The 23,161-nt window shown below is 35.7% G+C and overlaps 2 protein-coding genes across 6 annotated transcripts in view; one reads left to right on the top strand and one right to left on the bottom strand.

Moving 5' to 3' along the window:
* Nucleotides 1–14,763, bottom strand: part of abca1b (ATP-binding cassette, sub-family A (ABC1), member 1B) — a 46,362-nt gene extending 31,599 nt beyond the window's left edge. Inside the window, exons 1-5 of one of the 2 annotated variants that reach the window (XM_067390216.1) lie at nucleotides 14,108–14,763; nucleotides 7,222–7,322; nucleotides 5,681–5,774; nucleotides 3,379–3,520; nucleotides 3,139–3,257 (exon numbers count right to left, since the gene is read on the bottom strand). In XM_067390216.1, the coding sequence (XP_067246317.1) occupies nucleotides 3,139–3,257; nucleotides 3,379–3,520; nucleotides 5,681–5,774; nucleotides 7,222–7,287 (421 nt within the window). In that variant the 5' untranslated portion in view covers nucleotides 7,288–7,322; nucleotides 14,108–14,763. Of the gene's footprint in view, nucleotides 1–3,138; nucleotides 3,258–3,378; nucleotides 3,521–5,680; nucleotides 5,775–7,221; nucleotides 8,222–14,107 lie in introns of those variants that run through there. The other variant, XM_067390224.1, reaches the window with a different exon arrangement.
* Nucleotides 14,764–21,583: 6,820 nt separating this feature from the next.
* slc44a1b (solute carrier family 44 member 1b) overlaps nucleotides 21,584–23,161 on the top strand; it is a 30,556-nt gene continuing 28,978 nt past the window's right edge. The window contains exon 1 of one of the 4 annotated variants that reach the window (XM_067390118.1): nucleotides 21,584–21,809. In XM_067390118.1, coding sequence (XP_067246219.1) covers nucleotides 21,750–21,809 — 60 coding nt within the window. In that variant the 5' untranslated portion in view covers nucleotides 21,584–21,749. The other 3 variants (XM_067390163.1, XM_067390172.1, XM_067390137.1) reach the window with 3 other exon arrangements.

Raw genomic sequence — 23,161 nt, 5'->3', positions numbered from 1 at the left:
GTTCATTCAGGTGTGGGGCCTTTGAGAGTGTTAACTACGCACTCGTGTGCTCTCCTTAAATTTCATTCCTCTTTCAAAGTTCAAGTGCATGTCTGAGCAGGCCAGCTAGTACTGTTCACTTGGGCGTGGAAAGAAACGTTGACTGATTCATTGCGTGATACCACAAACAACACACAGGGAGTCTAGTTGCCTAAATTTTTAGGCATTACACTTCTGTTCAAAAGTTTAGATGTTTTTTTTAAAGAAATTAATACTTGTATTCAGAAATGATTCATCAATTTCTGAAGGATCATGTGACATTGAAGACTGGAGTAATGGCTGCTGAAAATTCAGCTTTGCATCACAGGAATATATTACTTGAAGTAATATATAAATAATTCTAGGTGGTCAAGTCTGTACATTTGGGGATCACAAACCTATCTCCATGTTGCTAAACAGTAGACGCCCCCTCCTCCAATCTATACGCCAATCAAAACCGATGTATTTGGGAAAGTGTAGCCATTCACACCTAGCTAACAACTACCTGCCATAACCCTCACCCAGAGCAGCCCAACTGTCTCCATGTCTTCCTTCTGTGCTGTTCATGGAAACAAAGGCTGGAAGTGTGTCCATTGCTAGGGAGGGGCGAAACCCCCAGGAGGTGACAGATTCCTGAACTATTCATTTGCTTCCCCACTAATCATTCTTTTGAAAAGAGGGTTAAGGGGGTAGAAATAGGGGAGTGCAATGGGGTCTGAAAAGACATGTGCAAGGACCTTCTGTAAAGTCATGGCCAATTACATCTGTAAGGCCTTTTTAGATAGGACAGGTATATGCAAGCTCAAAATGAGAAGGTCTTAAAGAGTCTAAATGAGGTGAAATCAGGATAAATTACATGTTGAAATCAGAATGCTTGATATATGTAATGCAGGGGTTTCCAAAACCTTAATCTAATTCTCAGACAGTTGTAACTTATGTCTGAAATTTACAGTACCGTTCAAAATTTTGTGTTAAAATGTAATTCATTCCTGTGAAAGCTGAATTTTCAGCATCATTACTCCAGTCTTCAGCGTCACATGATCCTTCAGAAATCATTCTAATATGCTGAATCGCTGCTCGAGAAACTCTTCTTCTTATTATGATTATCAATTTTGAAAACAGTTGTGCTGCTTAATGTTTTTTTTTTTTAAAATCATGATTTTTTTTTTTCAGGATTATTTGATGAACAGAACGTTCAAACAAACAGCACTGAACAACAGTAGAAATCTTTTGTAACCTTATAAACGTCTTTACTGTCACTTTTGAACCATTTAATACATCCTTGCTGAATAAAAGTATTCATTTGTTGCAAAAAAACATCATACATCATACCTCAAACTGACCAGTTTTTTTGTTTGGTTATTTTTTTGCAGGTAGAGCGCAAACCGTTTAAGTGCCATCAGAACAGGTAGGTGAATATACAAGTCATACGCTCAACTAAACCCTCAATCAGCCAAAAGGAACACCATTACATTATTAATCTGTCCATTACAATGGTTTAAAATAATTTTTTTAATAGTTTTTAATGAACATTGTAACCCATTATAAAGCTAATGTGAAGCAGCTATTTAAAGCTCTTTGTGAATCCAGTGTACCATAGCAAATGATCTAGGTGTGAATGGGTTTAAGCGGTATCTATAACCTAAACCCAACGAACTCGACTCTTTCATGTCTTGTACAATTAGTTGTAATCAAAAGACGAGAAAAAAGACAGAAATGAATGAGATCGCAGCATGCGGATGCCACGATAAGCCCCACAATGACTGGATGGCGAGTTCAAAGCATTCCTATTGTCATGCACGGCAGCCTGAGACACAATAATGAAGTTTTAATTTGAACAGGTGGGCTGACATGGCTCTTTTTCTTTAAGACTCTTCTACTTTGGGAAAACAGGAAGGTGTATTATGGTTAAATTTTAGCTCAGTTTTGGAACCATTCTCTGTTTGTCTGTATGGCTCTGAAGAGAACAACTGAATGTCATCTAACAATTTCACTAACTGTCACAGATCTAAAAATATCATTGTACTTCACATTTATGTTAAATGGGCTCTACAAATTGTTACTCCAGACGTTCTCTGATGGCGTCTGTACAACCTTTCCTCCATTAGGCAGAGAAACGTGATTAAAGCTCACTTAGCGTGAGAAGAGAAGCCTGTGAACAGGAAGAGAGTTCACGCTGTTCACGCTAAGTGAATAGAACAGGCAATGCTAGAGGACTTCGATTTTGGGATGTGTGTGCATATTTACACCCACACTAGCCCACAAACTGACTTGCCACGGCTTGTATGAAAGGCTTGATCCTTCATTCAGCCACCCACCTCCTCCTCTCCCAGTGGAAAAATTTCACTATTCCAACAAATCCTCAAAGACTGAGGATCAACCTTTTACTTATATATTAACAAGGATTTACTGATAATTCGAATGAGTCACTTTATACTAGAAGTATTTGCTATGGACATTTTAGTTCAGCCAAAAATGAAAAACCACTCATGATGTCATTGCAAACCCACAAGACTTTCTTTCTCTGGTGGAACACAAAATGAAACAAACTAAAATTTAAGTGATTTTTACTTATCGAAAAAATCTTAACATAAGCTGTAGTGCTTACTTCTCATTTGGTCATTTGAATACTCGAACTTGATATATGAAAATTTCAAGTTTATAACATTAATGATGCCAAATGTCTTGGTTCTTATGTGTTTCTTAACTGATTTTCGAAGTTTGAATATAAATCAATATGTACATTTTTTTTTATATAATTCAATCAGTAGAGCATGGCTCTAGCAATGCTAAGGTTATGGGTTCAATTCCCAGGCAAAGCAAGAACTGATGAAAAAGAAATACCCTGAATGCAATGTAAGTCGATCTGGAGAAAAGCACCTGCCAAATGCATAAATGTAAATATGGCTGTAGAAGACTTGAAATACAGTGCACAAGTCAAATGGATCTTTATATGATGTTTTTTTTGTCCTTTTAAGAGGACACTATATGCTTTCACTTTATGGAAAAGACAGCTCAGACATTTGATGTTTGGAATGACAAGAGGATGATTCAGGTGAGCTATTTCTTTTTAAAAAAAAATGAAAACATTTTCATTCTAGGCCACTGTACTGTACTCACCAGCTGTGTTATTTTGCATGATTTTTACTGCACTGATAAGCTCCTTGAATCCATCTAAGCTGTTGTCATTTTGACTGTAAAGTAAGATCTTCTTGGCATCAGAAAACAGGCGTGAGATTCTAAAAAAGAAAGCAGAATTATTTCCAAATTGCACTCAGTGTCTTATATTACATATAATAGGCCACAATGGAGCTGACAACTGTGTTATTTCGAAATCTTCAGCTGTAGGCAACAACTTACATGGAATCATTGAAGTTCCCAACGACTCCCGGAGATTCCCCAGGGGTTGGGTGTCGGAAGCACGGATTGTTGGCATTGCAGACAATGCCCTGGATCCAGGGCAGGGTGCCTGCTGAGGGCATGGCTTTGTTTGGAAAGTGACCTGTAACAAATAAAGGGAGACAAAATTAACTACCTCATTGAAGAGGGTTGAAAAGAGTTTCCACATTAAGGCCTTCTTTGGGAGCAGAAGAGAAGAAAGTGTACACGATAAAACCAGCATAATCAAGACACTGGCATAGACTGATGATATCAGAAAAAGTTGCAAAAAAGTATTCTTCCGGAGGCTTCTAGATAGTGCATGATACGCTATCAGATTGGCATCCAATGGCATGGACATGATGTGCTGGATGAGATTTTCATTATTTCTACTTTAGAGCTGCAGCCCATCCCCATGTAAAGCACAGATAATGGACATGTACCCTTAGACTGCCTTATCTTCCCACAGAGCTAAAAACATCAGCTAACATCTGACTCTCCATCCCTGGAAGAAGCGTACTCTACGAGGGAGCCTTATCGAGTTATTACCTAAGCGGTATATGTGACCTATGTCCACCCCCACACGCACACCAGAGGTTCACTGTTATTTCTATAATGAGTCAAATATGTAGGTCTGCTATCAGTCAACCTTAAGACTGCCAGCTGCTCCATTGCTGAGCTCAGCAAAGATAAGATAATAAAGCATGAAGTAATCAATTCAGGGAGCCATTAGTTCAATTCCATATATTTATTTTATTTTAAATAATTTATGACAGCGTTAAACTGATGAAAACCAACAAAAGATAGAATCTGGATCATACTTAAACTAAAATAAAAAATAAGAAGTTATATTTTGGAAATTAAGGATATGAAGCCTATTTTTTGGAACATTAGTCGTTTTCCCCCCACAATAATCAAGCACATTTTCCCCAGTTCCCATTACAGTAATGCAAAATTTTCAGTATATATATATATATATATATATATATATATATATATATATATATATATATATATATATAATATAAACCATAATATAAAATATTCATGCATTACAGTATTTTACAGAACGTGCTTAATTATCATAAAAAATATTACAATACAAAAAAAAATCTTTTATCTTTTCTTTTTTCATTTGATTTTGAGGTGAAATATTTCTTGGTATTCATTCATATGCATAATTTGTGTGTTTACAGCTTAAGGGACTTAATATTGCTGGTTTTGAAGTCCTAAAATTGATTATCACCAACATGATGGACATTGTTCTCTGTGTCCATTTAATCACTTCAGCAAGCGAGGTTGCAACATGCCTGTACTCACATACGACATCTATTCGTCCATCACCACACAAATCCAGACTTTAGGAGAAGTGAAATTATGCTCAGTACCTCCTGTTTCCTGTCTATACCAATGCGGCAGCACACAAACACATTTGGACGTCAACAAGATCTCATGACCAAGGCTCACAGTTCCACAAAGAAGAACAGAAAGTTCACAATCTCACAAAATCGTATTCATTACAATACTACATTTAATGTACTATGTCTTTGCAAAGGCCACTATAGTCAGGCATTGTGTTTTTAATTCATGACTAGTTTACGCCCTGGAACGAGTAACATTACTCAGGGCATGGTGACAATCCTTATATATAAAACTTTGCCAATGAGATTGGAAAGGCAATCGGCACAATAAAAGCTCAGGTGCTATTAAACAAGACATAATAATACTCTGAACAAACCAGGTAATAAATGCAATCTTCACTGTCATTGTACTATATCAAATAACAGCTAATAATAAAATGTAGAACATTTTGTGCTTGTTTAAATGTTCTCTAAAATGTGCAAATTGTGGTCATTTGTCTATAGGGCCCTATTTAAATCCCAGCATGCTCCTGAAAGGATCACCCTAACTTTCTACACATCATCTGTGACTGACAGAAGACAAATTAGTCTAGTTATCAGTGAGAACTCATAAACACCCTGCGAGCTTGACACATCAGATAATAATGCGCCATAAAGAATCATGCAATTAAAGAAAACGTGCATTTTCACCCCTGCGTGCACCTTGTATTTAGGTTATGCAATGCAATTACTATGCACTTGTTGAACGGCAAAGCTGCTTTCCATGCAACACGTGGAAGCCATTTAGTTTTCCAATGCCAATTTAATGTTACAAAACAAGATAAATGCTGCATTGTGTGGACACAGCACAAACTCATCGCTTCTCAAAATGCTTTTATCTCTTTTCACAGGTTAAAAAGTACACAACTGTGGAGTATACTTACATTCATGTTGTTCGTAAGGTGGGTAATACAACCTCACGGCAATCAGGATGAAGAAAATAAAGAGAGGCCACACAATCTCTGTCAGCAGCTGGAGCTGCACAAGTCAAACACATAAGGACAAAACAGTCAGCGTTTTCTATGAAGTGCAAATGTAACTTATAGAGCTCTCAGGAAAAAAGCTCTCAGTCTCCAATGTCTAAAGTAAGGGCTTCTTGTGAGTAATGTCTTCAAGGGCAGGTTTTTATTAACAACATTTATTATTAATACATGACAGTGGATCGATCAGTCTCTCCAGATATAGCACTACAGCAGAGAGGAAACATCCATGAGGAACATGGCATGTATGCATTGACCCAATGGGGAATGAAAGTCATCTGACCACTCTTTCTCCATTTAGCACCTTTGTGGGTAATGCTTGGTTATTTTAAACAACAAGGTAAGTGCATCAGTATTTGACTGCTTTAAACCAATAAACTATAGAAAGATATGTGTTTTCCATGCAAGTCTTTAGATATAAAACGTATCAGATTCCACCATGGGTTTTTCTACATACTATGGACAACCATGTTTTAAGACATGTACCACAGTAGTACCATTAAATATTTTTATTTGGAATTTAACAAAATTAATTTCTTTGTAATTACCATATTCTTGGAAGTACCTTGTAAAAATACAAATTGCAGTGCTGTTATATATAAAAAATATATCAAACAGCCACCCTCTTAGAAATAAAGGTTCAGTGGGGTTCTATATAGAACCTTAGGGTTCTTGATTCAATTTTCAAGAACACTTTATGCCAAAAAGGTTCTATATAAAGAAAAATGTCTGAAATTATTGCATAATACTTTCATGTTTAAAGGGTTATTTAAATTTTTACTAGAGTATGTTTACAAGCTCTTTAATATAATTGAATTAAAAATAAAAATAATTAAAACAAAATTAATTATTAAAATAAAATCCATAAAATGATCCCGTGATGGGATCCCGTAAAAGGCTCTATATATGAAATGCCTTTAAGCTAAATAGAACCTTTTCTTCTAAGAGTACGAGTATGTTTCGTAATGGTTTAAAGAGTAAAATGAGGAGACTGAGATTTGAATTATGTCTGTCTATATCTGCATCACTTTTAGGAGAGTCACATAAATGCGGTTTGAATCTGTTCTGGCCTGAGAATCATTATGTAGGAGCATTCTGTATTGAATTGATGCTAAAATAACCGAATGGGGGTTGTTATGGGATATAAACATCATCAGATTATATATCTTTTCTTTAATTAAAAGCTGATCAAATAAAATCTAAAGTGACTCAAAAAATCTCCAGTGACAATTTTGATCTCTAATAGCAGCATGATTTTAAATGAATCATAACTGTTACAAATGTTACTTAATTTGAAAGTAAACTATATTCCTAAAAACGTGCAACATGTTATGCATGAAATGATATATGCATTTAAATAGCTGTTATTCATGTTAATAATAGCAGATTGAAAATCAATTGAGAAAACCAGAAAGATGTATACAAAATAAATCTGTTATCCTCACCGTTTGTCTTCTTCTATAGGTGAAGTTCTTCCACAGCAGCAGACCCAGCTGAGTGGAGATAGACATCTTCACTCGGGTCCTTCTTCACTCTCAGCTCTCAACTGCAATGACGACGGAGACACGCAGCGTGAAAAAGGCATCCAGCAGCGAACAACAGAGCAGCTCAAAAGTCCAGGACAAAGTGCAGCCCTCCTATCTGACTCTCTGCTGCTCGCTCACGTCTTCCCTTTTCATCTCTCCTCTCATGCCCAGTTTTAAGACCAGCCTTTTCTTTTTCCCATAATTCCTGGAAGTGGTGGACCTTGTAGTGTCAGAGAATCATCAGGCAAGGAATTTCACAGGCCATTAGGGTCTCTGGGGTAGGTAGGTAGCTTCACTCCTAATGGCCATGTCTGATCAAAGAGCTTCATTTAAAATGCACAGATTTGCTGGAGGTCAGGGAGAGAATCGGTGGCCTTTCTCTATGCTAATGACGTTATTCAAATGCGAAAAGGGTCTAGACATGCTTGAGTGATCTTCATCTAATGCTTGCATTGTTTTAGCAGTCTGTATCCTTTCAGTGATCTAATCAGCTAACCCGAAACAGAAATGATCAGGTTTGTGTCAGATGAGCTAGGATGGAAACAAAACTTAACCATGTAAAGCCTGACATATGAAATATGAATATATATATATGAAGAGCTGAGTATCATATTTGATACATCAGGCTGTTTGGCTCATATATGATAGTGAGAATATTCAGCTCATACTCAAAGAGAAAAAACACCTCAGTTTTATTCAGAGGCTCAAACTGAGCAAAAATATGCTATTTGATGGAGTTGCTGATATTTATATGGCAAAAAGGATAAAATTGTAATAGCTTGTAATCAGAGGTGTAAAGTATTTGAGTAAATGTAATTAGTTACTGTACTTAAAGGGTTAGTTCACCCAAAAATGAAAATTCTGAAATCTGAAATTTTATTACTTACCTTCATGCCGTTCCACACCCGTAAAACCTTCGTTAATCTTTGGAACACAAATTAAGATATTTTAATTTAAATCCGATGGCTCCATGAGGCCTCCATAGCAAGCAATGACACTTCCTCTCTCAAGATCCATAAAGGTACTAAAAACATATTTAAATCGGTTCATGTGAGTACAGTGATTTAATATTAATATTATAAAGCGACGAGAACATTTTTGGTGCGCCAAAAATACTTATTTAGTGATGGCCGATTTCAAAACACTGCTTCATGAAGATTCGGAGCATAAATGAATCAGTGTATTGAATCATGATTCAGATCCTGAAGCAGTGTTTTGAAATCGGCCATCACTAAATAAGTCATTATATTATTTTTTTTGGCGCTCCAAAAATATTCTCGTCGCTTTATAATATTAATATTGAACCACTGTACTCACATGAACCGATTTAAATATATTTTTATTATCTTTATGGATCTTGAGAGAGGAAGTGTCATTGCTCCCTATGGAGGCCTCACGGAGCCATCGGATTTCAACTAAAATATCTTAATTTGTGTTCCGAAGATTAACGAAGGTCTTACGGGTCTGGAACGGCATGAGGGTAAGTAATAAATGACAGAATTTTCATTTTTGGGTGAACTAACCCTTTAAGTATCTTTTTGGCTACTTTGTAGTTGTACTGAGTATCAAAGATATTGGCAACTTTTACTCTCTCTTTGACTACATTTTTGAGCAAGTAAATGTACTTTTTACTCCACTACATTTGTAAGGAGTAATGCAATTACACATTACATTTTGCATGGCACCTAACTTTTTCTGCAGCAGCTTGTTTCTGATATAAAGAAGCGATATCGCCATCTAAGGGCATTGAAGATACTATATCTTGTACGTTTTGCCTTTACTCACCCAAACTTGTCAACAAGGACACTTTACGTGAATGTGAGTGCATTATCAGGTAGTTTCTGATCGCAGGTGTTTGATTTATTAGATGAGGAAAATGACTGCAGCCGGTAATGAGGCTCAAACTATCACATACAGTAGACTTTGACTATTTAATTTCACTTAACATTGTTTTATTTATCCGCTATATTGACAAGACCTTTTTGAAGGATATTGTTTTTTGTGCACTTGAGCTTATCTGAGACTTGAGAGTTTGTAGACGTTTAAAAGGTTGTTGTGTCAACCTTGATTTATTGCAATATTGAGGTGTTCAGTTTTATTTTGATTTTAGAAAATAAACATGATTTCTCTTCTTATAAATCAGTTGTTTCTTATTTTCACTGGCATGTCTCTCAGGTGTTGAGGACTAGTGCATCTTTGAGCCTCCATTCAGCATGAGTAAAATACTTAAGTACTGTTAAAATCAGATACTCTTAAGACTTTTACTCAAGTCGAATTGGAATTGGTTATTTGTAACATGTCATTTTCGATGTAAGGTATCTGTACTTTTACTCAAGTATGGTTTTCAGGTACTTGAAACTGCTTGTAATGCAAATCAATGAGACTACTTGCATGAAGTGCATATAAATATCCATTGTCACTCTATATCTCTGTGATGAGCAGGGCGGGCGAGAGCCATGAGGGAACGGCGCGAGGCCGGTGACGCGAGTGATAATGAGCATCACCTGCGAGGCGCGCCGGCCTCGAGTCTCTCTCACGGAGGAGCTCCGGAGGCATAAAAGGAGGAGCGACGTCAGTGAAGGACGAGAGAGGACCAGGCCTGGATATTATTTTATGTTTCATTATGTTTGTGTGGCCGGCAGATGTCCGTGAGGGTCTGCCGGCATTACTTTCGTTTTGTTCTTTGTTCATTTTGGCATTAAAGTTTTGTTGAATGTTCACCCGTTCCGCCTCCTTCTTCCCTTATATACGAACTGTGTTACAATCTCCCAATAATATGTTATATTATAAATGCTTAGTTTAAGCTCTATGGTTTTTATTGTGGGGGCTAAACATATAATGTAATGCAGTACAATGATGTTTGAGAGCCTGATGTATCATATTTGATATTTGCATTTTGACAGGATTCTTCTAAAAGATGACATATGGATAATCAAGTAAATCTAAGTTCCTTCAGTCTAGTAATCTTGTAATATTACTAACAATATAAGTTATTCTTACATTTACTTCTTACAAAAAATCAGTAAAGATTTCACAGTAAAAAAACAAAAAAAACGCATGTAGCATGACCTGAACGGGTACATTTTTAGAATTATACTAAAAGGCCTTTTGCTTGGTAAAAAACTACATTGTGTGCAATAGGTTCTTCAGCAAAGCGTTGGACATGTTGATAATTTAGAGGCCTTAAAAATTTGTGTATCAAATACAGCAGGCTTTATAGGGTTAATCATCACCCACAGGAAATAAAAATAATAAATGAGGTCTCTTAAATATCACACTTCTTTCTTCTACACAGCAATGTAAGGAGTTTAAGGAGAGGCATTTAAGAAATTGTTACCCACAATTTTACTACTGATGCAATCCCGAAGGCTAATGCTAAAATTTGCAAAGTGCAAAACAAAATTAATCACAGTGGCCAGGACAATGTATGGTGACCCTTCCAAACCCCAGTACATGTCACTCATTCATTCTATATCATGCACAAATGAGGAAGGAACATGACTGTGCTTATGACAAATACAAACAGCTACAGTATCTATGTGTTTTTATATAAATAATTCGTCATCAACTATAATTACAGGTGTTTCCCATAATGTTCAGCTCAGATCCCAGTGAAATGCTTGAGGCTGCATGTTCTGAGAATTCAGACTTCATTTATTTTCTTTCTCAGGCTCTTGCACATATTTTATGTCTTCCATCATTACATGGTAAAATGCTGTACGAAACGTTTTCATTTTATCTTTATTTCCACTCATTGTCACAGTAAGTTTTGTCATTTCTACTTGATTGTATACATTTTCTTTGTCTGTAAATCAAAACTTTTACTGCAGGTTGTGAATTTGTCATCACTGATTTTTCTTAATATTTTAAGGCACATAAACTTAGATTGAACTTTAAGGTTGCATAAACTTAGATTGGCCCATGAACTTTTGAATAATGTTTTCTCGTTTTTGTCTTCAAAATGGGAAAACTAAATTCTTAAATTAGAATTATATGACACTATAGGCTGTTACCAATTAAATCAATATCAACCAAAGCAATCTTTGCACTGCAGAGGTATGTGGCAAATACACTTTTAGATGTATTTATACAGTTTAATTCTGCTCAGAGGGCAGTAATGCATTTACAAAGCAATTGTATAATATAATGAGATTCATGTCTTAAACATGACATTTTGAATAGAGAAAAATTAAATGAATGACGAAATGAATACTTGGATTACTTTGGAATACTTGAATGCTTGGAAACGATACTTGGATTATGAAATATGGTCAGTAGGTGGCAGCAACTGTGTTAATGAACGGGTCATTTATTCAACTGATTCGCTCAAAAACGCTTATTAATTCAGGAATAAAAGTCAAGTGGCTGTCTATATGGGTCCCTGGCTGTGTCCGAAATGGCACTCTATACCCTCTTTCACTATTCCCTACATTGGGTCATTAAAATAGTTCACTGGAGCGACTGAATGTAAACGAGTAAGCAAATTTGGACACCGAGTGATTCAGCTGCAGGCGCCATCTTCTGGTCAGACACGGGAATTCATAGGGGGTCCCTTTAGGTTTCAGAACCTAAACCTACCCTTGCAAGGACCCCCTTTGCGGTCGATATGCACCTTGATGCACTTTTGCTGAGCCTGCACAGAAGTGAGCTCCACAGCAGACTTCTTCCCGACAGTCAATGCGGTGTTATGTCACAAAAGTGTGGACTCGTAGGAAGAGCGTGAGTGTTTATTAGGGTGCCATTTGTAAAGTATAATGTCACAGCTTATAATGCCACAATTTACACAACTGTGTTCAGATCATCCTTTCTCCTGACAAAATCAATGTAATGGCAATATTTTCATCAGCAGTGCCTGTGCACTGGTGACTTTATGTTCCTGTGTGAGTCGTGAAAATTCTGAAAATAAATCTACGAATTATTGGATTGTTGGATTTCAAATCAGTAGGGGTTGAGGCATCAAAAGTAGGCCTAACTAAGTAATGAGTTGTTTTATGGATGGTAACTGTACAACTGTACTATTACTGAATCTTATCTTACTGTAAAAAATGACCGTAATTTTAACAGTAAAAGACTGTAAAAATGCTGCGGTGAAAAACTGTCAATTGGTTTACAGAAAGTTTCCGTACTATATACGGTGAATAACTGTAATAGATCTAACGGTACATTTAATGTAATTTTACGGTAAAATACCGTTAAATTCACAGTTTTTGGAAGTGAAAAATAATTCATTGTAAAAATTTACAGTGAAAAAAACGTAAATTGACATTCCCACAATTCTCTGCGTGACACTTCACATTTGATATATTTTCGTTTAAATAACTCTTTTCTTAGTTTTTTTCATTTTTTCTCATTCAGCATGTGGAAATGCTGCTTATGATGAACTTTGTGACTCTCATCACCACTGTGTTTGGTGACTGTCAGTGTATTATAAAGGTACAAAACAGATATTAGTACTTCATTAGGTTGGTAAATTAACATTATATCAGTTAATGAAATACGTTATTTTATCGTAAATTTAACAGATTGTTTTTTTTTTTTACGTTGCTACTGTATTTTTAACGGTAAAGTTCTGGCAACCACAGCTGCTGTTTTTTTAACATAAATTTTACTGGGATTTTTTTTTTTACAGTGTAGTAATTACACTCTAAAAAATGCTGAGTTAAAAACAACCCAAGTTGGGTTGAAAATGGACAAACCCAGCGATTGGGTTGTTTTAACCCAGTGGTTGGGTTAAATGTTTGCCCAACCTGCTGGGTAGTTTTATTTAAACCAACTATTGTTTAAAAATTGTTATATGGCTAGCTTAAAATGAACCCAAAATAGTTGGAAAATTAAAAACCAGATGCAATAGAGGCAACAATAATAGACAAAAGGTGAATGTTTATTAATAAGCTTTAATATTTTATTAATATAAATGTAATAGTTTAATAGTTTATTAATATAAATTTATTAATAAGCAATTTAATAAATGTTTGTTTTTTAATAATTATTCATTGAACATTAATAAATGTTCATTTCCAACATACTTTGGGTTAATTTTAATTAAGCAATACAGTCATTTTTAAACAATAGTTGAGTTAAATAAAACTACCCAGCAGGCTGGGCAAACATTTAACCCTACCGCTGTGTTAAAAGAACCCAATTGCTGGGTTTGTCCATTTTCAACCCAACTTTGGTTGTTTTTTTTAGTAGTTTAGTTACACTACTAGTTACTGTAAAAAGGTAATATTGTTAGTGTAACTAGTATCTAATTGCTGTACAACACTGTACATCAGAAGGGTCAAATATGTGATAAATGAACGGTTTCTTCGTTTATAAGTTTTGAAGAGAAAAACGAGAAAACAAATTGTCCGAATGTTCCCGAACCCTGAACCTTTGTCTAGTTCACTGTTCTGCTGTTCTCAAGTAACACTTCTGATCTTTCTGTCTTCTACTAAAGAACCACAGGTTGTCACAAAATTGCTATTTTCTGTTATTTTTGTTTTTTAAAAACAACATCAGATTTTGTTTCTGAAGCTTGTTGCGGTTGAATATCAAGTGCGTGTCGCACAATTTCATTTGGAGCATTAGCTTACTTCTATGGAAAAAAATAAAATATAATAAAATACTTGTGCCAGTGGACTGAACTTTCATTCAACCATTTCCTTCGACAACTTTTAGTCTCTCTTCATAAATAGCTACTAAAATGTTGTTATAGCGCTGGTGTTTGTATTGTTTTCAATACGCCAATTAAAACGTCGCTATTGCGTTCATTCTCTACAAAACATAACGTTGTTAAAGAAAACGAAGTATAAATGTATCTTACCCAGACACAGCTGAAGATCTTTGATGGACATTCGCTGTAATCCCTATGAATCAGATGTATATTCGTCCCTCTGGAGTCTGACGCCGGTGGTGCTCGTGTGAAGAAGCATCTGAAGATTTTGAAGTGGTTTTATAGCGCATCCGCTCTGAGCGCCGGGGTTACTGTCGGTCATCCAGTGCGCTGCACATTTAACTGGGTCTGGATCAACACGTGGAGCATAAAAACAGCTCTTAAACTGCATAAATGCAAACATCTGCTGACAAATGAATACCATGAATACAATGCGGGGGAAACATGCGTTTTCTGCTGGTGTTTGGGAAACTATGACATTTTGTTTGCTTTTTAATGGCCAGAATCCTTTTGAAAGATCTAATATTCAAAGTAGGCCTACATATAACAGATGATGACAAAGTAATTATATGCGGTCTCATGGTCTTGAATGCAGACAGAACACAGAACACAGAACACATATTCCCTTTCCATTTTCACTTCTGTTTTTTTTGGAAATGGTTGTTGTGATATTCAGTATAAAGTCTTTGGGGATGACATGTCTTTCTCAATTTCTATGCTCTATTGTCTGTCATCTTATAGCTATCATATTCTGTCAGTACACAAGAATGTAAATAAAACTGTATAATAGCCTAAATGACGTCAGACTAGAACAGAATAAGATGTATTGACCTATTTGACACTTTTTATTATTGAGCTTATGTTCTTAATCTTTTAATCCTTAAAAGACTCAGAACTAAACTCAGCTCTTCAGGTACAAACTAAGCACAATCTTGTGCCATGGCATATGCCAAGCTGCATTTTGGTGTTTGTTATGGTGTTGCAATACAGATGCAACTGACATTGTGAAAGCTAGTGAAATTCTGGAAAATCCTGGCCTTGTTCTCAAGCCAGATCAGGTATTCTAGCATTGTGAGAAACACAAACACTGAGTCATCTTAACTTCCAAAAAAATACTGCAGAGCTCAGTATCCAAATGTAGCCATATACATTCCAATTAAATCTGCAGGGACAGTTTTTTTTTAGTATTTCGTAATACTAGCAGAACAAAACAGACTTAAATTTAGGCTATACATGACAACACAGAATGATCCCACGCGATCCGTGCCAAATATTCCAAGTGTTCTGGGGCTATATGATAGGTTTAGTGAAAAACAAACCAAAATATAATGTATTATTTAAAAAAAAATTCTTGACCTTGGCCATTGGTCTTCTGTGCACGGCTGCATGACGTGTACGTTCTTGAGATTCTATTAGCGCTGTTGTTGTTTTATTGTTCTTCGGAACACAAAGTAAGATATTTTTGATGAAATCTGATGGCTCAGTGAGGCCTCTATAGAGAGCAAAGCCATTGTAACTCTCAAGGTCCATAAAGGTACTAAAAACATATTTAAAACAGTTTGTGTGCTTATATCTTAATATTATAAAGCGGCAAGAATACTTTTTGTGCGCCAAAATAAATAAATAAATAAATAAATAATGACTTTTCAAAAATATCTATGGGCTGATTTCAAAACACTGCTTCATGAAGCTTCTGAGCTTTATAAATATTTTGTTTCGAATTAGTGCTTCGGATCTCCTATCAAACAGCTAAACTGCTGAAGTCATGTGACTTTGGAACTCCAATCCACTGATTCGGTTCGTAAAGCTCCGAAGCAGTGTTTTGAAAAGTTTTTTTTTTTTTTTTTTTTGTGCACAAAAAATATTATTTTCGCTTTATAATATTAAGATAGAATCACTGAACTCACATAAACTGTTTCAAATATGTTTTTAGTACCTCTATGGATCTTGAGAGTTTGAATGGCTTTGCTCTCAATAGAGCCATCAGATTTCATCAACAATATCTTAATTTGTGTTCTGAAGATGAACAAAGGTTTTACGAGTGTAGAACGACATGAGGGTGAGTAATTAATGACAGAATTTTCATTTTTGGGTGAACTAACCCTTTAACAAAAACATAACATGAAATACAACTCATACACCTTCTTCTCTGAGATGAATATATCGGTGTGTTTGTCGTAACAAGAAGTTATCGTGGTCACATCTGTCAACAGTCATTCTGAATGTCATCAATTCGGTGATATAGGACTCAGTGAAGAAAGTAGGCCTACATGGATACTTTTTTGGAGATTTTTAGACGTTTTTGTTAATCTCGATTTCTCACAGCTTGTGTGCTTTTTCTGGGTGAAAGAGAGTGAACCGCGGTGCTAATAGAGTCTCACGAATGCGCACGTCATGCAGAGAAGACCAATGGTCAAGGTCAAGAATTTTGTTAAATAATACATTAAATTTTAGTTGGTTTTTCAGTAAACCCTACATGGTATACAATTTTATGGTGAACTATCCCTTTAAGTAACCTGTGTGTGATCTCACTATCTGGAGGAAGGGTCAGCTGATATTACCGCTTCATGTATTGCATCCGCTGCAGTACAGCTGTTGGCACGTACAGCCCACTGCTGCCAGCTCCTCTACTACGGGAAGTCGTGAAATATTTCTGGCATTTTTAGTAGAGGACAGTGATGAAATAATGGAATATCTTCAGAAACTCAGGGAACGTATGTTCTACCAAAATTATTTGTGAAGTTTATTAGCAATTGCTGATTGAAAATTTTTTCAAAGTATGTAACACCAACATTTTTTTCATTGTGTATTTGAGCATTTTAAATCAGATTTTTTTGGGGGTAAATACACCCATGCCATATACTAATTATAAAACAGATGCATACATTTGTTTTATTATTATTGCACCTGATTAATCATACACATTCTGAAGTTTCCTATACGTTGCTATAGAGAGGTTGGCGTTCCGATTCTTTTCTCAGTAAAATGGGTCATTTATGGAAATACCTACCACCTTTGGTGCACTCTCGCACTGTTTCACATCAACACCTAAGCTGAGAATGGGCTGATAAACAAGCCAAACAGTGCTGACTAAGGAAGTGTATGACTGACACGTCAATGCTCTTTCACCACATTTAAGGGGAAAGTTCAAGCAACATGGGTTTAAGGAGTAATAGGCCTGTTTTGTTTATAAGAGCAAAGCAAAGCAGTCTCCTACAGATGTTGCTGAGACTTCAAAATCTCTTCTAAAAATGTTTAATTGCTTCATAATACAGTGAGACATTCTCTATAACTGCTGAAGATTGCACATAAATATTAAGTAAGCAAATTGAATGTTCCACCCAGCTGTGAGAGATCATTTTGGTTATGTCCCTTGTATTTACAGTACCCTGCACATAGAGAGAGATTTTGTAATAACTTCACATATTGACATTGACTAAGTACCAGAAATATAAATAATGGATTGAAAAAACATAACTATTAACTATATATTAAGCTATAACTATGACTATTAAGCTGTGGAAACTGAGGTTTCAGAAAACTCTGAATTGTATTATTTTATAATGCAATATACTTATGATATACAATACAGGGGGTCCAAAAGTCTGAGCTCACACTGAAATTTTAGAAAATCTGAGAAAAAAAACAAAAACAGAATGCAATGTATGTTATTATTTTATTTTATTTCTCCACATATTTTTTTAATAATAACCCTCTACTGCACACATGTTGATGGCACATGAAAAAAAAAAAATTCAACAATTTTTTTTGGTTCATTTGGGAACATTTTATCGATAAAAAAATAAAAATATTTTCGTTGTCTCAGGGCAACGTTGTGTGACAATGGTACAGAGTCATAGAGAAAGTTATCATCAAAATCAATAAAAAAAAAAATCAAGAAATCATTAAGTAAAAAGGGAAAAACACTTGAAAGACATTGACATATTGAATTTGATACATGCATAGGTCTGTATCATGTAGTGTGCTATGCAATATAATGTACTTCATCTGATAAGATTTCACTTCAAAAAGCACTTCTTCTCTGCTGTGACATAGTGGTGTATGTTACAATTTTTGTACATCACTTTGGGTGTTCCTGCACACCCAGGAACCCTGAATCTTCCCTTCTTATAATACATTGTGGCCAATGAGAGGTACTGTCTAAAACCTCCTCGAAAAGTACCCCTTATCGCACAACGTTGCCCTGAGGCAACGAATAGAAAAAAATGAATTTCTGAACATGCAAAATAAAATAAAAACTTCATAGAACCTGACAAAAGGCTTCTCTACACCTTCATACATGCACACATATTTTTTTATGTACAGTTCATGTCGTTTTAAATAAGATTACTAAAGCAAATAATATTGCCTTCTTCTCACACAGGACGTCCCACCTTTAAATGGTGCTTGATAGTGACTCCCACTTACTGGACTGTTCTTTGGCACTTTCTCGAACTTTCTAATTGGTTGTAATCATTTAAAGAAAAATTTCCTAAACATAGGGCTTAAGAAAACTTTCCGTTGCCTGAGGGCAACGCTGTGCTGTAGAGGGATAAACTTAATAATAATAATAATAATTCATTTTACTTATTTACGTCATCTTTTAAATCACTCATGGTTACCATACATCAAGAACAAGAACTGTCAATAAACCATAAAAGAGAAAAGCAACAATTACAAACATGACAACTGTAAAAATAACAAAAATCAAAAGTGCTAGATTTGAGTGCAGACAGTAATCATGAAGAATAAGCTTTTCTGAATAAATGAGTTTTGATTTTGACCTTAAATTGGGATAACGAGTCTGAATTATGGATATTAAATGGGAGAGAGTTCCAAAGGTGTGGAGCAGCATGGCTAAAGGCCCTATGACCCATTGTGGTTAGTGAGATGGTCACTGTGTGGGGAACAGAGAGTTCAAGAAGGGGTGTAGGGCTGTAAGAGATCTGAAAGGTAAGGTGGAGCAAGGTTGAAAAGAGTGAGGAGGAGAATTTTGAATTCAGGAAGGAAAAAACGGATGAACCATCAATGGATAATGAAAAATTGCAGGACCTACAAAGATTAGAGTTAATGCCTATAAGGAGTACTTCAGTCTTCCTGGCATGCTAAGTTTAGGAAAGTTGGCAGAAAACCAAACTTTTATTTCATGAAGGAAGTTGGTAAGACAGGCAGGCGGAAAAATGGAATCAGGATTTGTAGATACATAGAGTTTTGTATAATCACTGTAACTTGAATTTAATACCAGATTTAGAGAAGATATTGCCAAGTGGGAGAAGATGAACAATAGGGGACCTAGGACAGAACCTTGGGGGACACCACAACTAACAGAAAAGGGTTAGGATCAAAATTTTTTTAGTTGTACAAACTATGTGGGGTTAGAAAGGTATGAAGTGAACCAGGATAAACGGTTCAACAAAATATTGTGTGAAATGGTGTCAAAAGCTGCACTCAAATCAAGCAAAACAAGAATAGATAAGGACGCGCCATCCGCAGCCATCAACAGATCATTACTCTCACTAAGGTGGTTTCCATACTATGTTTAGAATGAAACCCTGACTCAAAACACTCATATAAGTTATTGTTACTAAAGTGAGCATGGATGTGTGCTGCAACTGATTTCCAAGAATGTTGGAGAAAAAAGTAAAATTTAAGATGGGACGGAATTTATCGAGATTGTTAGGGTCTGCACCAGGTTTCTTAAGAATTAGGGTTATAGCAGCTATTTTAAAAGATGATGGAACAATGCCGGAGCTAAGAGAGGTGTGAATAATACGAGTTACCAGAGAAGAAGGAAAACAGGCTTAGATGAGTTGGTATAGGATCAAGTAAACATGTAAAAGAATTAGTTTTGTAAATTAGATGAGAAAGTTCTAGTTCAGATGACAAGGCAAAAGAAGAAAGGAGAGTGAGGGGGAATCAGTTGTATCACACTGTGTCGTACGGTGAACTCCATTAGACAAAGAGGCCAACTGTTGGTGTATGGTGGTTATTTTGTCATTAAAAAAATATATATATTTATCACAATGAGCAGTGAAGTACAGGTGTCCAGGAAATGTGTCAGGAGGTTTTAAGAATGCGATTTACAATGGAGAATAAGGCTTTTTTAACTCCAGACTCAATTAGATGTGAATAAAAATCATGTTTGGCAGCAAAGACAAGCATGTTCACTATATAGCTCTCTATGTACCATAAGTAAACCAGGGAGCAGAGTGAGTGAATGATACAGTCTGAGTTTTAAGAGGTGCAAAAGTGTATAAGTGAATAACACAAGGAGCTTGTGTTATAAAAAGAGACCAAGTCATCAGGTGAAGTGAGATGGTCACTGTGTGGGAGGTTTAAATGCAGCAGTCAAGACTGAAGGGTTGAACTTTATGATATAAAATGATTAAATACGATTGTTTAAGCACTGTTTAAATTCATTTCGATTTTTAGACATTTTTAGACTTTTGGACCCCATTGTATTTTATATGCTACACTACCATTCAAAAGTTTGGGGTCTGTAATATGTTTTAATGTTTTAGATAGCCTTTCATGCTCAAAAATAAAGCAATATTGTGAAATATAATTACAATTTAAAAGAACCTTTTTCTAATTAATATGTTTTAAAATATAATTTATTTCTGTGACGGCAAAGCTGACTTTTTAGCTTCATGATCGACTGAGAACGTCGACTGAGAAACCAAAGACTGTTAGTGAGTTTTTGAAATGAGCGCATGCGTAAGAACAACCCCCCTCCTTCACAGCTCATTTCGAGGGAACGCCTCCCAAAACTCGTGCACGAGTATTGGAACACGAGTGTTTACCACCGGCATTCGCTGTGTCGTGTTAGTGGATTCATTATGTCGGACTCACCGCAGGTAACTCATAATCTGCAGTTGTTACTCCTGTCTCCTGACAAAAACATTGCGTGCGGTGCCTGTAGAGTGGAAAGTTACTGGAGCGCGCAGCCACGCACGTCTCGCACAAGGAACGTCATGGCAGTGATTGACAAGCCAGAGGGCCATGTTTACGATGATCGCGTAAACAATTGGCTGATGTTTTTAAGGCCCTACCTCGTGCACAGATGATGTATATTAATATTATTCCTTTCAGTTCACCTAATAAATAGTTTTTTATCAGTTAGTAAAGACAGTTTCAAGTAATATTGCAAAAATGTATAAAAAAAAACATCCTCTTTTATTTATTGTTTTGTGTGTGGAAACCATGCTATTTATTTTTTTACAGGATCCTTAGATTTATATATAAAAAAAGTTAACATAAAGAACAGCATCAATTCGAAATATAAATCATTTGTAACATTATAAACATCTTTACTGTCATTTAATACACGCTTGCTGAATAAAAGTTAATTTGTTTAAAAAAAAAAAACTTTTAAGCAGTAATATATGATAAATCTAAAATATAATGATACATGTTAAAATTATATACTTGGCTATTCTCACAAGTATTATTGCGAAAGTAGTCCAGTAGAAATGGTTTGTTTGGATTCATACTGTATTTGTTGTGTCTCAGCTCCCTCTAGTGGACAGACACATTAACGCTTTGACAACAAAATCACTTTTGTTGTTTACATTTATCTGGGAGGATTTTTTTTCCCCTCTTTCTTTCTCTTTTTCTCCCTATCTCTCTCTGTGACACACGCGCGCACACAATAACTCACTATGTTCACTCTCTCCCTGGTACTACAGAGAACAATGGAACAATGCAGCTGTTCTGTGGTCCAGGCTGGCGTCTCTGAGCTGAGACTCTACCCCTCACAGACAGAGCGCTGTGATGCTGCACACCGCGCAAGATGAGCGAGGTGAGACGGTCAACATCCAGCTTCCATCGGCCGAAGTCCAGCTGGATAAAGGTGGGACATTGTTGTAATATATTTAAAGTGATTTACGATTTTAGAACAGGCAAAAAGTGCGACTTCTAAGACTAAACAGAGCGTCGAGAAATTATTTCTCTGTTTTGGGTTCGTTTCTTCTAGAAGGAAGGTCTGTCTTCTACAAATTCATATTTATGTACATATGTTAAAACTGTCACAATAATTTCAGTAATTTCTACACGATTTGACGGGATTTCTCAATCAGTAATTAAATTCAAAGTGTTCAAAAAGTGTAATGAACTTTAAAACCTGTTGTGACTTGCACCACTTTGATTTAATTTAGAAATTGAGGCAGCAGTTAAAGTGTTGGAAAGTTTATATAAAACATTATTAAACGTTTTAGTAATTCTAGTACTGTTTATTGGTGTTCAAAGCCAAAATTGTGATAGGCAGTTAATCTCCAGTTAAAATGTATGAAGAGTTTGGGTGGGAATAGAGTGCCTGTGTAAATGTATGTGTGTTATAGTTTTTACAGTGACTAGCACAGTGAGAGGCAGCAGTGACGCAGATTCCCAACTGGGTGGTGATGATGACCATATGGACTGACGTTTGTTCTTTTGTGCTGCTCATAGTGGTCAAGCATCACTGACCTTTTGCTTCTGTTTTTATGCATTGAGGTCTGGTTGGGGTTGGAGTCAATTTTTTAAATTATTATTATTATTTATTACTCTCAGCCAAAGAGAAATATTTATATCACCAGAAAATATTATGCTTATATATTTTTTAATGAAACTAGAAACTTTATATGCTTTATGAAAATATAGTAACCCTAATTTCCATGAAAAATACCACAGTTATTGTTAGGGCTACAAATGTAAAACTGTTGTATTAGCCCCAACTATGTTATAAAACAGTGTTGTTGTTATTTTTATTTTATTTTACAGAATTATAGCAGTTCCCACACTTTTAAAACAGTAAATTTCCGTGGTTTTAAAAATAAAAGGATATTTGAGGCCCAATTTGGGTGTGTCAGATTGCAACACACCGGCTCAAACCTCTGTAGTCTCGACATTGTTTCCAAAAGGACAGTTTTTTGAGGAACGTACAAAATAAAACCCATACATTCTTGCAAGAACTTTTAAGACTCTCAACGGTTCCTCCAGTGACGTCATTCGAAAGCAGTTGGAATATGTAATGACGTTCCTTCCTACACAATAGGTTATTTGAGGCTTCTTCAAAAGTGTGTAGAGATTCTCCAAAACATTCCAATGTGACAATCTGAGGAATCACAAATTTGATTTTTCCACTTGTTTGTGATTACTGAAAAAGTGTTTTCAAAATGATGTTGATTCTGCTGAACACAAAAGAAGATACATTATTTTGAATAATGT

The sequence above is a fragment of the Chanodichthys erythropterus genome, chromosome 1 (genome assembly GCF_024489055.1).
Source record: "Chanodichthys erythropterus isolate Z2021 chromosome 1, ASM2448905v1, whole genome shotgun sequence".
Classification (NCBI taxonomy): Eukaryota; Metazoa; Chordata; class Actinopteri; order Cypriniformes; family Xenocyprididae; genus Chanodichthys; species Chanodichthys erythropterus.
Note: the sequence above shows the minus strand (reverse complement) of the source record. Positions and strands in the feature narration are given on the sequence as shown.